Below are 15,318 nucleotides of genomic sequence, written 5' to 3'. Positions count from 1 at the left end.
GCCCCCAGTGTAGTGAACACGTGTGCACCCCTAGACCGTCAGAGGCCAGCTGAGGCTGGGGTGTGGAATGCCCACATGTGCTGTTGCTGGAGATGGCGCGGAGCCTTTGAGGGATTCAGTCCTCATTTACTTTCTCTCTTCTCTTACGGCAGGAGGAGCCGTTCAGTTTCCATCTTCCCGAAACTCTATTCAACATCTCCAGGTTCCTGCTGCACAGCCTGACCAAGGACACTCCCCTGGGCATCTCTAAAGTGTATCCTTGCTCTCCCGCACGCTTGGTCCCACCCCTCGTCTAATGGCCCTGAGATGTTCTTTCTAGAGCACTTTACTGGCAGAAGCTTCCCTCTCTCCTGCAGCCCTGGGGAAGGGAGAGCGCCTGCCTGCCCGCTGCTGTTTGGCTGTTGAAGAGGCTCACCCAGGGAGGCTGAGGAGCCCATGCCAGGCTGAGCTGAGCAGCTCTCCAACTGACACATGGTCCCAGGCCTTCCTGGAGCCCGAGGGGTAAAGGTGGGACTGATGGGGAGTATGTAGCAGGCCAAATGCCTGGTCTCCCCAGGTGGGGGGGCTGTTCACCCCAGTTATACAGGGCACCTTCTGTGTCCCACACACTGGGTTAGGCAGCAGGTGATAAAGCTGCTATCTGGGTATTGGTGATTAGTGTCAGGGCCTGGATCTGTGAGTGTGAGCTGTGCCTGGGGAGGGAAGGCAGCCGAGGGTGGCCCTGGTCAGGGAAGGCTGCCTGGAGGAAACAGTATGCATCCTGCGGGCAGAGGCAGCCAGGGAAGACAGTGGTGTACATGAGGCAGCAGGGCACCCAGAGTGCAGAAGGAAGGGGATAGCACTGGAAAGAACCTGAGGGCTCTGGCGAGGTTGTCTGTCCTGTCACTGTGGAGCCATACACAGAGAATGGACCTGACGGGATTGTGTGGCCAGGAACTATAGGAAATGGGCAATATCTTTAAGGTCCTGAGAGTTCTGAAGTGGGGGGCTGGGACTTGGGAGATCAGTACTGAACTGAGGCTTACCAGGGAGAGGTTGGGGGGACGACAAGCAGGCCCTGGGCCCAGCCAGTGTCCCAGGTGGCCTGAGACAGAGCACAAAGGCCCTTCACTTTCAGGCCCCATTGGGTCCCTGGTGAAGTACAGACGCAGGGTGCTGAGTGCCCAGTGGCCTCTGAACCAGGCCTGAGGCTGCTGCCCAGGCAGGTCAGGCCTGGAGCTGGAGTGAGAAGGCACTTGTTCCAACCAGTCACAGCAAGGAGAGCTGTTTTGGCTTGATCGGAGTATAAGATGAGCCATCAGAGGCCCAGAGAACCTCCTTACTAGGCTAAAATATTAATGGAAATGACACTGCTTTTATTTGTGGAAAAATCCCCGGCCTTTGCTCTCTTAGAAATATAATTACATCTCACAAGGGAGCCAAGGGCTCCTCAGGCTCGTGCCTGCGTCCTGGCGCCAACACAAGACGTGCTGTAGTGCTGGGCTCTTTCCCAAAGTGGTCTCTGCCCTCCTTAACGCTATTGATGGCAGGAATACACTCTTCACCCTGGCCAAGCAGAGCAAGGCATTGGGTGCCTACAAGTTGGCCCGGCATGCCTACGACAAGCTACAGGGCCTGAAGGTCCCTGCCAGGTTCCAGAAATCCATCGAGCTGGGCAGCCTGACCATCCGGTCTAAGCCGTTCCATGACAGTGAGGTGAGGACACAGCTCCTCTCCCAGGGCTCTCCCTTGCCTCTCCTGAGTCTTATGAGGACTTCCGCCCAGCCTCAGTTGCATAGAAGACTGATCTATTCTTGAGAGTTCTGTGCTCGTCCCTGTGGGAGCTTTGGCCTGCCCACAGCTTCCATTCACAGCGCTCCATCTGCGCCCTCTGTTTCATAGTTCCCCAGGCTTCCCTGGCCCCCAAACCTTCCTCTAGGCTCCCTTGCTCCTCCTGGGACCCCAGCCCACATGGTCTGAGGCCTGGTCCCTTCCACACCACCAGTCTAGCTTCTGACATGCCCTCATGCTAGGATCCCCTACCCTACCCCACCCCCTTTCTAGAATGAAGTAGTGACTCTGCAGCCAGTTCTTCCCAGCCCACTTGCTTTCAGCCCAGCTGGCTGCTATGTGTCACAGCCCTTCCTTCAAGCTCTGAGCAGGGACTCAGCATCAAATCCCTTCTCCATCAGCACCGCTTCCTAGCTGTGTCTCAATGAGGACATGCGTGGTACCTCTCCTGCAGGTGGCCGTGAGGATAAACGGCCACTGAGTAGCCGAGGGTCCTGCTGAACTCTACCTGTGGGGAGGAGGTTGGGCCTCTGCCATTACTGGAAGCCTTTGTGCAGCTTCACCACAGCACAGAGCCATGCCCTGCCCCAGGGAGCTGGTCCTTGTGGCAGCCAGGGCCTGGGGGCCCCAAACCAGTCTGGTGTCCCCCGGGCAGTCTGTGTTGTGTCCTGCAGGAGCTGGTGCCCTTGTGCTACCGTTGTTCCACCAACAACCCACTGCTCAACAACCTGGGCACTGTCTGCATCAACTGCCGTCAGCCCTTCGTCTTCTCTGCCTCTTCCTATGGTAAGTCCCATTTTGGGCTTGAGGGGCAGCCAGGCTGGTGGGCACACCCACTGCTGACTACCATGTCTCCTGACACACAGAGCCACTGCCAGGTCTGCAGAGATGGGCCGAGGCTGCCCACTGAAAGCATGTTCCTTAGTCAAACCCAGCAGGACAGAGCCCTGGCACAGAGACCAGGGTGACTCCCATGTTCCCGCCCCTCCAGTGGTAACAGAGTCTCAGAGCCCCAACCCGGAGAGGAGCCTGCCCAGCTCCTGCAGCGGGGAGGAGCTGAAGACATCTACCTGGTGTTTGTCCTCGTTCTGTCTCTACTCCTATCCCACCCCACCCTCTCTTACACAAAGGGATCTCCCACTGCCTCTGCTTATGCTGAAGGAGCCTGTCAGTAGGTGAGAAAAGAACTGTGGGCACTCCAGCTGCCTCCTTGTGCCCTGTGTCTCCCAGAGGTACTGCACCTGGTTGAGTTCTACCTGGAGGAGGGCATCACTGATGAAGAAGCTGTCTCACTCATTGACCTGGAGGCGCCGAGACACAAGCGGGAGAGCAAATGGCAGGAGATCACAGGCAGCAGTATCCTGTGCCCTGGGTAGAGTCCGCTGGGCCAGCATTATACTCATTCTGGGGCAAAGCAGGGGACCCTTGGAGGCCAGGCTTTGCCAGGGCAGGATGAGACCTGGAGGATGCTGGACACTGCTGAGCCTAACCCCATGCCCTCAGAGAGGTTGGAGGAGCCTGCTGGGCAGCACGGTGGGGGCCAGAGACACTGCGGCCATTGACCCCTTGCCCTCCCCTATGCTTCCTTTTTGTGGGGGTCTCCCACCTACCCATGCACCCACATACCTTCCCTTGCTTCTGAAGGACACTGGCCATGCACCTGGCCACCTGCAGCTGGTAAGTGGTGAACGTGGTATGTGATATCTATGTTAATGGTCCCAACTTTTCTGGACAGGCCACTTATCCATGCAAAAGACAGGAATCATGACTTAAAGAGGCAGCACTACAAAAGGGCCTGAAGACACCCAATAGTTGAAGCCCAGTGGGATCCAGGGCCTTACTCTAAGCTCTGGAAGGTTGTCTTTGGGCCTCTCCCAGCTCTGCTGGTCTCTGGGCAGTTCCATCCTTAGTCAGCACTGCCCTGTCCCCAGGCCACAGAGAAGGCGACCAGGGGTGCCAACCCTACATCCCATTGGACTGCAGTCCCTAGACCTGGAAACTCAGCTGTGTCAGTAAAAATCCCAGAGTGCACCTCAGCTTATCCTGTGGCTAGGAGGAAGGACCATGCGAACGGTCCAGGCTTAGGGTCTGCACTCTAGGGCTCAGCACCCAGGATATGCACCTGTCAGGACCCTGACGCCTTTGTGGGCACACAACAGCTGAGTCAGTACCTTGCCAGCAAGCACACAGGTGATACCACCTTCCCTGGACTGTGAGTTGAGGAGCACAGTTAACAAGAAAATCCAAAAGGGAGACCCAGCCCATGACTACTGCCACCGCTCACCCAGGACCCCTCACATGCTCAGCTGGGTGTGACCAAGATGTGCAGTATGGGTCCATCCTTGACCAGTCCCCCAGATTCACAGACGCTGAGGCTGGAGGAGACCCAGGAATCCATGGGAGACGATGACCCGTTCACGGCGAAGCTGAGTTTTGAGGTGAGGACCGGCTCCCAAGACACACACAGCTTGTTGGGAGGACCCTATCCTCTGCACACAGGGACCCTCTGGCCAAAGCTTCCAGGAGAATGAACCAGGACCCTTTCCTGTGAGGCTAGGCTGTCTCCAGAGAGCAACAGCCTCAGTGCCGGTTCCAGGAACTTGTCTGTATCAGGGCCACTTGGGATCAGAGGAAGTGGGCTCTCCCTAGCCATCCTCAGAGATTGCAAGATCCTGATACGCCCCAAAGTGGTGCCATTGCAAACTGAGGATGCTGTGCTCTGCTTTCCCTCTGCCTGGCCCTGCAGCAAGGCGGCTCAGAGTTCGTGCCCATCGTGGTGAGCCGGTCAGTGCTACGCTCCATGAGCCGCCGGGACGTCCTCATCAAGCGCTGGCCTCCACCCCTGCAGTGGCAGTACTTCCGCTCGCTGCTGCCTGATGCCCCCATCACCATGTGCCCCTCCTGCTTCCAGGTACGCAACCCCTGCCAGCAGCCCCTGTGTGCGTCCTTGTTGTCTGCGTGCTTACTGCGTTTCCACTCCCTGCATGACCTCGTGGGGTGGTTGGGTGTTGGGAGGAGCTCAGTAGCTCTCCATGGCCAGGACTCTGAGCTGGGAAATGAGATTGGATTCTCCCCGTTTCCTGCCCCTCCCCTGCATTTCACACGCGCCTGGAGTGGGCGGTGTCTGGCCCTGTGCTTCATCCAGGAGTGCCAGTGTAGCTTGGTGTAGTGCCCTGCCTTTCTGTCAGGCCCTGCCTCAAGTCAGGCACTGGCTTAGGGCTTGGGGCTAACTCAGGGTTGTGGGCTGGGGTCAAGGCCAAGGTCGTCTTTCCTCAGATGTTCCATTCCGAGGACTACGAGCTGCTGGTGCTTCAGCATACCTGCTGCCCCTACTGCCGGAGGCGCATTGATGACTCGGGACCCTGACTCGCACTGTGCCCTCAGGCCGACAGCTGCCTGCAGCTGCCTCCCAGTGCTGCACAGGAGGAAGGAGTTGAGCTAACCGAGTGTCCCCTGCCCAGATTAAATTTATATTTTAGGAAAGGGCCTTGAATACCGATGGAATTCCTATTTTTAGCATTCCATGCCTTGTAAATAGCACCCAGAGGTGGGGAGAGAGTATATATACATTTTCTAAGGAAAAAAAATTAGTGACTTACAGTAGAGCTCCACATTTTCGTGGCATCCGGCTCAAGTCCACAGATCTGTCAGACTGTCCACATGCACACTTGGCCCACAGATTGCCTCAATAACGACAAATAAAAGGGCTACTTATTTTCATCAGTGTCTGCGTTTTAGCAAATCTTCATATTGTCTGCAGCTTAATTTCCTTATGCAAAAGTGCACCTGTTTCTAATTTGATCCAAAAGGAACATTACATTTGCGTGCTCTTAAAATTTAATCTAATCGAAATGGCAATATGGGAAAAAGTAGGAGAGTGGGGTTTTTTGTTTGTTTTGCCTTAGTGGGAATTCGTCTTGACAAGAAAATAAGATACCTGGCTCCAAAAAAGCGGTAGAGAAGTTCTGGAGCCTGCCTCCTTCAGCTCTCCCGCTCCCCGCAGCCTGGCAGTGGGACCAGCCCTGTCCCCTCCTCTCCTCATAGAAGTGGACTCCCTAGGACAGTCCCTGGCCTGCTCTGAGGCCAGTCCTACTGCCTGAGGCGGGGAAGGTGTCACCAGTGAGGAGCTGGGGAAAGAGAGCTTGCACTTCCTGGGGCCTTTTCCGTGCCAGCCACTCGTAGTCTCACTTCCCCCTCAAGTGTGTGTGGGGAGAGCTCACATTTTCATTTTGCAGTTGTTGGGGTTGGGGAGCAGAAGGTGCAGCCCCCGCCCCTGTTTGTGCATCCCTGGCACCTTGCTCCCTTCCCCCGTGTGTGGCCTGCTCCTGAGTGAGGTGGCAAAGCAGGGCTTGCTGCCATGTCCTAGAGTCCTGTTGCCCACTGGAAATGGGAAGGCAGGAGAGGGGGAGCTGGAGGAGCCGGTGCCTGTGCCCATGGCAGGAGGAGCAGCTGCAGGGGACCCCTGCCCCCACCCCAGCCAGCACCCTTCTCCCTGCCTCCTTCTGCACCTCTCTTTGGAGATGAGAGAGGAAAATAAAGAAAGAGAGCCAGACAGTTGTGCCAACAGAACTCCTCCGTTGAGTGTCTAATTACTTACGATCATGCATGCTCTCTCTCGCTAAACATTTATTAATGTGTTAGGATTTCCATTAGCGCATTACTTGAACTGAAATCATTTGCATATGGCTGGGAAAAAGAGTGGAGAGGGAGAAAACAGCTCCAGCTAACCCAACAGGCGTCAATCACAGTGACAGATCAGATGGTCTCTGGCTGGTGGCAAGGGAGGGGCCCAGCCCCGGGCTCCTCCCTCCCCCCCCCCACACACACGAAAGCCAGCGTGGCACTGGGCGTGCTGCCCCTGGAAGCTGAGCGCCCGGAGCTACATCTGACCGGAGCTCCCAGTCAGTTTATCTGAACATTTTCCATGCCTTATCTACAAGGGCATTTGGAAAAGTTCATAGAAAAATGGAAATAAACGACATGTTTATTTTTGGTGTGAAATGTTAAGTCCATGCAGACTTTCCGTGATGGGCATTTTCCATGAAGGTTTGGAAGTCCCTCACAACCCTCACAGCCCCCAAGGTTGCCCATTAGGCAGATGATGAAACTGGGGCTCGGGGGAAGTCTCATGAGCTAAGTCTTGAGGCACTGCGGTTCTCCAGCCTTGGGTGCGGGTATTCATCATGAGCTGCTGCTCCTTCAGCCCCAGCGCGTCCTCGTCCGGCTATGTCCATTCCTTGTCCCAGGCTCAGTTTGCCTCTGTCCAGCTCTGACACTGAGCTGCCAGCCACAGCCTGCATCTGTGATGGGACTCAGAGGTGATTTGGGTACCCACAACAAGGAAGATGCTTGGTGTCTGGAGATGTGCGTTTCGGATGATCCCAGAGGCAGAAAGCCAAGGAAGAGGAGGACTAGGTGATCGGATGTGGCCCTGTTTCCAGCCCGGCCCCAGCCAGCTCTGTGTCCCCTGGTCTGGTGTGCAACTCTGCTGAAGCTAGGAGGCCTGTGGCTGTCATACAGGTAGGCAGGTGCCCCATATCCAAGGTGTGTCTTCCCTGGCAAGGGTGTTCAGCCAGGAGACTTTACTATATAAGACTCCTACTGTGGAACTCCCTGACACTCTTCCATCACGACACCAGGACCTTTTCTAGAGTGGACACCTGATTGCACTCCCCACCCCACTTGCTCAAAACACTGGGACTTATCTGGGCCCAGTGCCTGCGTAGCCAGCTGCCACCCGCATCCAAGGGGCTCTTGCCCAAAGTCAGTCATTCTTAGGGTCTCCTTGCCCCATTATCTTCCTAGTCCGCCTCTTGCACTGCTGGGCACCTATAGACCTAATGCCTTCTCCCACAGTTAGCAGTTTTTCTACCTGTGAGCCCCTGGGGCAGGGACTATGTGGAATTCAATGCAGGGTCCTCTAGGCCAGCCCAGAGCCCAGCCTTGGAAAGTATTCGGTAAATGTTAGGGGAGCAGTGGGGATGGATAGAAGGGAAAGGAAAAAGAAGCGAGTGAGGCTGGGGCTCTCTCCTTCCCTTCCTCCACCTACTCAATCATGGTGACTCAATGTGGGGTGGAGGAAGAGGAAGAGGAGGAAGCTGCTGACCCAGCAGCCCCTTTTCCGGCTGAGGCTTAGGAGCTATTAGTGGCTGCAGGCTAAGTCCCTAAGCACTGGCTCGGAGGGAAGTCCCTCTGGGAGCCAGTCTGTTTTCAGTGGCAGCCAATCCCGGGGGCCCTCAGAGCATTTCCCCAGCCTGCCAGAGGGGCAGCAGAGGGGACCATGACGCAGGAGGTGACCCCTGCTGGGCTTTGCCAGGGGCCTCCTCCCAGGAGGCCCAGTACAGGAAGAAATAATTCCAGCTGGGACTGGGTCAAATCCCAGCTCTGCTGAGCAACCTTGACCCTCTGCCCCAGATTCCTTACGGTCAGAGACTCCTCTCCGAGCGTTCTTTGCAGGTGGGACAGACAAGTTGAGCGCCTACAATTGGCCGTAAACTCAGAGGCAGCAGTGAGCAGGCCCAGAGGGAACAGGATGGAGAGGCTCAATAAGGAACGGGTGTTGTCGGCACTCAGGTGCTCCCCCTGGCCCCCCACAGACAGGCACTGTTGCCATGCCCATTTTACAGAGCACAGCACTGAGGCACAGGATGGGAGAGAACCAGCTGCACCCAGTCTGTGTCAGATGCCAGAGCAGGCATAAAGGTGGGCAGTAAGGCCTGAGGTCTGTAAGCCAGCCCTTGGGAGTGCAAGTAGGGCAGGTCTATCCTGTAGATGCAAGTGGCTCCCATAAATCTTCCTCATCGCAGCAAACTGAGACAGGGAAGCAGAACCTTCTAGGTCTCTGGGTAACGCAGAGACAGGTCAGAAGCCAGGCCCTTCTCTCGGTGCTACCACTGCTGTGGCTCACATGGGCCTGTGTGACTCAGGTTGGGGTCTTTCCACTGGCTGAATCCTGTTTTACTCATTTATACCATAGTGTGAGTGACTGGCAGCCTTTGCCTGAGAGCCACTTCCACATGAGGAGGGAGACATAATCCTAGGGCAAGAGAGGGGTGGTACCCCACGAAGCTGCACCGACTACACCAGTGACAGCCCAGCCCAGGATGGGACAGTTACAGGACACAGGTGACCCACTGTGGACACTGGGCCTCAGTCTGTCCTTCCATAACATGATGGCAGCAGAGAGTGTTCAGGTAGTTTCCAAGCACCCTTCCAGCTAACTCCAGGTCTGCCACTCAACAAAATAGCACTTTTCCTTCAAAACAGTAAAAAAAAAAAAAGCATTGTCTTGCTATGTGGAGCACAGGGACAGCTTTGGCTGTCCTGTCACTACCACCATTCCGTGAGACTGATTGTGCAAGTCCCTCACAGAGGAAGCTAAGCCTAGGAGAGGGCCTTGTTGGTGCAACCCTCAACCCGTTCACTCGTTCATTCTGCAGATGTTTGTGGATGGTCACTGTGTGACTGACCCTGCAACCACCTGTGTGAACAAAACAGAAAATGCTGGCCCTTTCTCAAAGCCGGGGAAAGTGCCCTCAGGCTCCCCAACTACATGCCAGGCCTGTCATGAGCAAGACAAACCCAGGCCCACGCGTACCTACTTGCCCTATAGCCCGGACATGTGCCAAAACCCCATGAACAGAGCACAATGAAATTTGACAAGCAAGGCAGGGAGATACTGCTGCACTGGGCAAGGGGCTGGGCGTTGACCAGGCTGGATCCAGGGAGCCCCTGGCGCCCCTCTTATCTGCCCACCAGCCCTGAGTCAAAATCAAACCTTCCACCTTGACCTCATTAGTGGCAAGTCTAATGACCGGGTCAAGCGCCTTGAAATATGCGAAGCTATGCCTCACCACTGCCCCCAGCCTCTGCTCTGTGCTCCCTCCATCCTCCACGCCAGACCTGGACACTGCTGGGTATGGGCAGAGGTCTCGAGCCTAGGTGGGCTGGCAGGAAGAAGGGCATTTCTCTGAGCAGACAGATCTAGGAATTTGAAGTGGTAAGATTCTGGGCAAGGAAAGGGAAAAACAGAACAGCTTCTTAGAGACAGTGCCCTAGGTCATCAGTTCCACCCCTTCTCCCCCTTCCTCTCCATGGCATGTTTTGCTGGCCCAGGAGCAGTCCCTGTGGGCCTCCTGCCATGTGGCATCTTCATGTCCCCATGTCCTGTCTGCCGCACAGGGTCCATCCAGAGCCTGCCTCTTCTCCAGGCAGGAGTGCTGAGGACTAAGGCAATGCCTGCACCTAGTCCTGGCCCTCCCCCCACAGCCCGAAGTCCTAAGGCTGTCTGTCTCCTCCTTACAGTGGGGTCCCCCATGCTCCATTCCATCTTTGGAAGACAACTGGGTCACATTTCTGTCCCAGAGATCTGCCTGAGTCTGCAGACTCCTTTACTTGTCACTCAAGTCCTATTGCCAGTGGCTTCCCCAGCCCATGTCCTTCCCTCCCTCAGAGCTCAAACACCACCTCCCTGATGGTCTGCCCAGTCCAGGCAGGAGCTCCCTGTCTCCATGGTCCACAGTCTGAATCCTCCACCCATCATACCCCTCTCTTGGCATCTGTGTCCCCAGGGGCCTGCTCACATAAATGCAGAATATACGAGGAAACAAGTGTACTCCAAGCACATGGAACAGCTCCTGAGCCCCTTAGCTGCACCAGGTCCTGGCTGGCATGGGTTCAGCACTGCCCCTGCCTGCACAAAGCTCAGAGCCTGCTGAGATGAATTCATTTGGCAGGGTGGGAGAAGGCAGTAATGGTATAAGCCAGGTGGTCCCTTTGGGAGGGAGAGCAGAGGAAAAGGGCTGCTTGACTGGGTGGGAGAATAAGCAGAGAGCCTGCCACTGCCTGCATGCCATCATGTTACAGAAGGACAGACCGAGGCCCAGTGTCCATATCCTGTCCGAAAGCTCATACTGACCCTGGAAAATTGGGCCATTCCCAGGCCAGGGCCACTGGGTCTGAGATGGATGCAAGTTCCCATGGGAAACCTGGGATTGACAAGTTGGGAGTGGTCTCCTTTGATTTCCCAGGGTACCAAGCCCCTCTCCTCCTCAGCCCAGGCTTCCACCTGGTGTCACCTTGGCCCCTCTCAGAAGCCAATTAGGCCCCGCACTTGCTACCATGGGGATTAATATGATTATGATAACCCCCAAACTCCCCGGTGCTGACTCAGCTGAGAGCTTAGGGCGGGAAGGTCACTTTATAAGGGTCCTGGGGGGGGTCCAAGCTGGGAGTCGTGCAGCCGGAGCCCTAGGTGGCCGAGCTCAGGCCCCAGCAGCAACTTTGTACCAGAGTAGCCTGTGGGGCAGCCGCCAGGCCGCAGCCATGAATGGAACCGAGGGTCCGGATTTCTACATACCCATGTCCAACCACACGGGCATAGTGCGCAGCCCCTTCGAGTACCCGCAGTACTACCTGGCGGAGCCCTGGCAGTTCTCCATGCTGGCTGCCTACATGTTCCTGCTCATCATGCTCGGCTTCCCCATCAACTTCCTCACGCTCTACGTCACCGTGCAGCATAAGAAGCTACGCACGCCCCTCAACTACATCCTGCTCAACTTGGCCATAGCCAACCTCTTCATGGTCTTGTGCGGCTTCACCACCACCCTGTACACCTCCCTGCATGGCTACTTCGTCTTCGGGCCCACGGGATGCAATGTGGAGGGCTTCTTTGCAACACTGGGAGGTAGGAGCCGGGGTACTGGTGGGGTAGTGGGGATTGATGGGAGCCCCTGGGGATGTCAAGTCCCAGACTTGGTGAAGATGGCTGACTGCAATGCCCAAAGCCATCCTTGCATCACTGAGGCGGCTAGTCATCGGGTGGCCATCGGTTGTATGTGGGAGCGGGGCCTGGGTTGCATGTTCCAGCAAGAAGGTTGGGGTCCAGAGGGGCAGAGGACCTTGCTAATGTCACACAGGGGCAGGAGCAGAGCTGAGGTCAGGGCCTGCATCTTCATGGCTTCTCAACTGGGTTTGGTCCTACTGCTGGGCCCACTTCCCGCCTCTGTTCCGTGGCCAAGCCCTTTCCACCCTAAGGCTCTGGGGTTGGCGCCCAAGAGAGCGGGATGCAGGTGGGTGGGGAGCTCAGCACTGACTACCTTGCAGGTGAGATTGCCCTGTGGTCCCTGGTGGTCCTGGCCATTGAGCGATATGTGGTGGTGTGCAAACCTATGAGCAACTTCCGCTTCGGCGAGAACCACGCCATCATGGGCGTCGCCTTCACCTGGATCATGGCCCTGGCTTGTGCTGCACCACCCCTCATGGGCTGGTCCAGGTAATGGTCCCACGTCAAGGAGAAACCTGAACACCCCAACCATTCACCTTGGCCACGCTCCTAATCCCTAACTAAGCCAAATTCCAATCCTCTTTAGGTCAATGCCCTGTGGGCTGCTCCTTCTGACCTTGGGGCTCTACACCAGAAGAAGCCAAGCCTTCCTAGATGGCTGGTGTTAAAAAAGTTCATGGAAAGTGGAATTAAAAATTGTTTATTTTCATGCAAAAATAACTTTGAAGTTCTTAAATGAATATAAAGTCTGAAACATTTGTGAGAAGTGCATGTTATGAAAAACATGGATTTCAAAATTCTTTGTACTAAACTAGCTTTTATTGGTGATAAAATATTTACTTGAAAGACTGGATTACACACAGAGAGACAGAGACTGATCTTCCACTCCCTGGCTAACTCTCTGCATGGCTACAAAAGCCAGGGTTGGGCCAGGTTGAAGCCAGGAACCTTGAACTCATCCAGACCTTGCACAGGAGGTGGCAGAGTCCCAAGCTCTTGGGTCATCTTCTGCTGCTTCCCCATGCACATTGGCAGGGAGCTAGATCAGAAGCAGAACAGCCAGGACTTGGGATGCTGGTGTTGCAAACAGTGGTTTAACCCACTGCACCACAATGCCAGCCCCAAACTAGCATTTTTTAAAATTCCTCTTCTCATGAACTTTTTGGAATAACCACAGAGAGATGGTGACATTGTGACCCTTGGGAACCAGGTCACTTCCAACCCTACCCTACTGTTTGCCAAGTAAGTTAAGATGAGGGGAGGTGGATGGACTGGTAAGTGTTGTGGAGACATCCTGCACCTCCATTCTCCTTTCTGTAAGCATGGGGTCCCTTTCTGGGCCCTGGCTGAGTCTCTCCCCATCTTGTCCAGTTGAGTTTCCTCAGGTCAATGCAATGTCACCATCCACACAGCCTCATACCCTGGGGTCTCTCGTTTCCAAACACTGTGCCACGCTCCCTTGGCATCTCCTGGGGCCACCTTTGACCTAGCAAATGCTCCTTCCCTGTGATGAGCACACCTGATTTGTCCAAATTGCCTCCAAGGCAGAACTGGAAATGCTAGGCAGTTGGGGCAGCAGGTGGAGTAAGGGTCACAGCAGAGTGGGGAGGTTGGGCAGTCCTACTTGGTGACAGCAGCCACCAAGCCACCGGACAGGCAATACCAACACGGTTTCACAGAAGGCATCTATTTGCCATGGCCATCAACTGTCCTCGCAGTCACCAAGGGAGTTAGTCTTTTATAGTCCCCTTTTTACCAGGGGGTTGGAGGGCCCCAGGAAGCTCAATGGCCAGGCCCATCCCAAGCCCCTCAGGTGGGGTCTCACTAATGAGCCCCCTCCCACCCTCGCCCTATGCTCAGGTATATCCCTGAGGGCATGCAGTGCTCGTGTGGGATCGACTACTACACACTCAAGCCCGAGATCAACAACGAGTCCTTCGTCATCTACATGTTCGTTGTCCACTTCACCATCCCTCTGGTCGTCATCTTCTTCTGCTATGGGCAGCTGGTCTTCACAGTCAAGGAGGTACGGGTGGGGACGGCCTGCCCCTGCAGAGAGTACACACCCCTCTCCTCCCAAGGGCCCTGAGCTGGGTGCTGGGGTCAGGCTCTAGACACTACAGCCTGGACACTACCCTGTATCCCCATAGGCTGCAGCCCAGCAGCAGGAGTCGGCCACCACCCAGAAGGCTGAGAAGGAGGTCACCCGCATGGTCATCATCATGGTCATTGCATTCCTGATCTGCTGGGTGCCCTATGCCAGTGTGGCATGCTATATCTTCACCCACCAGGGCTCCAACTTTGGGCCCATCTTCATGACCATCCCGGCATTCTTTGCCAAGAGCTCTGCCATCTACAACCCTGTCATCTACATCATGATGAACAAGCAGGTACCTGTGGGCTGGGCGGGAAGTAGAGGCCACACTTGTGGCTCAAAGTGGCCTCATCAGCCTCAGCTGAGAGCTTGTGAGAACTGCAGGTTGCTGGGCTCATGCTGAGATTCTGCCCTCGCTCAGCTTTTCAGAAACTAGCAACTGGGGATGAGATGCTGCTAGTCTCTGGAAAGCTGAGCAAGGAGCAGAAAGGCTTATTCTAGGGGTTACATGGCTCAAGCTATCCTGTCACAAAGACTGTGGCTTCTCTGAAAAAGCTGTCGGCAGAGGAATATGTGGTCACAGGAGTTAGGCAGATGGATTTAAATCCCAGCTCTACCGTTTTCTAGCTGTGTGCCCTTGGGCAAGTCAGTTTCATTCCTGGGGCTTTTAGTGTCCTCCTCCATAGCAAGGATAGAATCCCAGACCAGATGGGTACCCTGTAGCATCCTGGGTGGCCAAGGCCCTAGGTTTGGTTACTGGCATCTCTGGGAGTGAGAAATGGATGCCAGTTCCTTCTAGGGACCCAGATTAGAGGGGAGAGGAGACCATGGAGGGCAGAGGAGGGAAGGGTGATCACACTAGCAGCCCCACACTCCGCACGTTGGGGCCCTACAGCCTGTCTCATGCCTCTTCTCTTCCAGTTCCGAAACTGCATGCTCACCACCATCTGCTGCGGCAAGAACCCACTGGGTGATGACGACGCCTCTGTCACAGCCTCCAAGACGGAGACCAGCCAGGTGGCTCCAGCCTAAGCCCTGCCAAGGACTCTACAGCCTACTGTAGGAGTCTCCCCTCCCTCACCCCACTCCCAGCTACAGCCTCTCCATCAGGAGCGGTGCCCGTCGGAACCAAATCACACAGGCCCCATGAGGATTTTCTCCCCCTAAAGAAGAGAAAAATGAGCGTCCCTCCCTGCCCCAGCTCTGCAGGGACTACCGTGATCTCTAGTCCCAGGTTCCCAGGGGCCTATGGGACCTGTTTTCTTCCTCCCCCAACTCATCTCTCAGGAACACACAAACTTTTGCTCTCTGGATAAGTGTCCCAGCTTAGGGCTCAGAATCTAGCACAGAATGGGGCATACAGTAGGTGCTTAATAAATGCTAGATGGAGGAAGGACAGAATGGATGGAGGAATGGATGGAGGAGTGAAATGGAGGGATGAATGGGCAGGTAGAACATAACTGTTCTCTCCGACTCCCTCAGCGGAAGCAGTTCACACACAGCTGATGACCGGGAGCAATTGTTTCTTTCTTCCTATACCTCACTTTCTCCCTTATAAAAATGGGAATCCCAAATCCCCGTCCAGCGCCTCAGAGCTGCTGAGAAGGTCCAAAGAGAGAGAGAGTGTGTGTATATGTGTGTGTGTGTGTGTGTGTGTGTATTGAAGCAC

General features: G+C 55.4%; 2 protein-coding genes across 3 annotated transcripts in view; both read left to right on the top strand.

Annotated features, from left to right (window-relative positions):
* The window catches only part of IFT122 (intraflagellar transport 122), a 70,009-nt gene extending 64,519 nt beyond the window's left edge, over positions 1-5,490 (top strand). For both annotated transcript variants that reach the window (XM_004581321.4, XM_004581322.4), the window contains exons 23-29: positions 153-253; positions 1,530-1,695; positions 2,445-2,556; positions 3,001-3,126; positions 4,129-4,208; positions 4,517-4,681; positions 5,047-5,490. In XM_004581321.4, the coding sequence (XP_004581378.2) occupies positions 153-253; positions 1,530-1,695; positions 2,445-2,556; positions 3,001-3,126; positions 4,129-4,208; positions 4,517-4,681; positions 5,047-5,136 (840 nt within the window). In that variant the 3' untranslated portion in view covers positions 5,137-5,490. The remainder of the gene's footprint in view (positions 1-152; positions 254-1,529; positions 1,696-2,444; positions 2,557-3,000; positions 3,127-4,128; positions 4,209-4,516; positions 4,682-5,046) is intronic.
* A 5,604-nt stretch (positions 5,491-11,094) lies between these two features.
* Positions 11,095-14,714, top strand: RHO (rhodopsin). Its single transcript, XM_004581320.2, has 5 exons — positions 11,095-11,455; positions 11,875-12,043; positions 13,415-13,580; positions 13,705-13,944; positions 14,571-14,714. Exons 1-5 carry the CDS (start codon positions 11,095-11,097, stop codon positions 14,679-14,681), a joined length of 1,047 nt encoding a protein of 348 aa, XP_004581377.1. The 3' UTR covers positions 14,682-14,714.
* Positions 14,715-15,318: the final 604 nt, after the last annotated feature.

The sequence above is a fragment of the Ochotona princeps genome, chromosome 21 (assembly GCF_030435755.1).
Source record: "Ochotona princeps isolate mOchPri1 chromosome 21, mOchPri1.hap1, whole genome shotgun sequence".
NCBI lineage: Eukaryota > Metazoa > Chordata > Mammalia > Lagomorpha > Ochotonidae > Ochotona > Ochotona princeps.
The sequence above is the reverse complement of the archived record's forward strand: the minus strand, read 5'-3'. Positions and strand labels throughout refer to the sequence as shown.

Excerpts from the sequence above, each read along its gene's own strand:
- RHO (XM_004581320.2), top strand. The coding sequence starts at position 11,095 with ATGAATGGAACCGAGGGTCCGGATTTCTACATACCCATGTCCAACCAC. Across the intron at positions 13,581-13,704 it reads TGGTCTTCACAGTCAAGGAG|GCTGCAGCCCAGCAGCAGGA; the intron begins GTACGGGTGGGG and ends GTATCCCCATAG. Across the intron at positions 13,945-14,570 it reads ACATCATGATGAACAAGCAG|TTCCGAAACTGCATGCTCAC; the intron begins GTACCTGTGGGC and ends CTTCTCTTCCAG.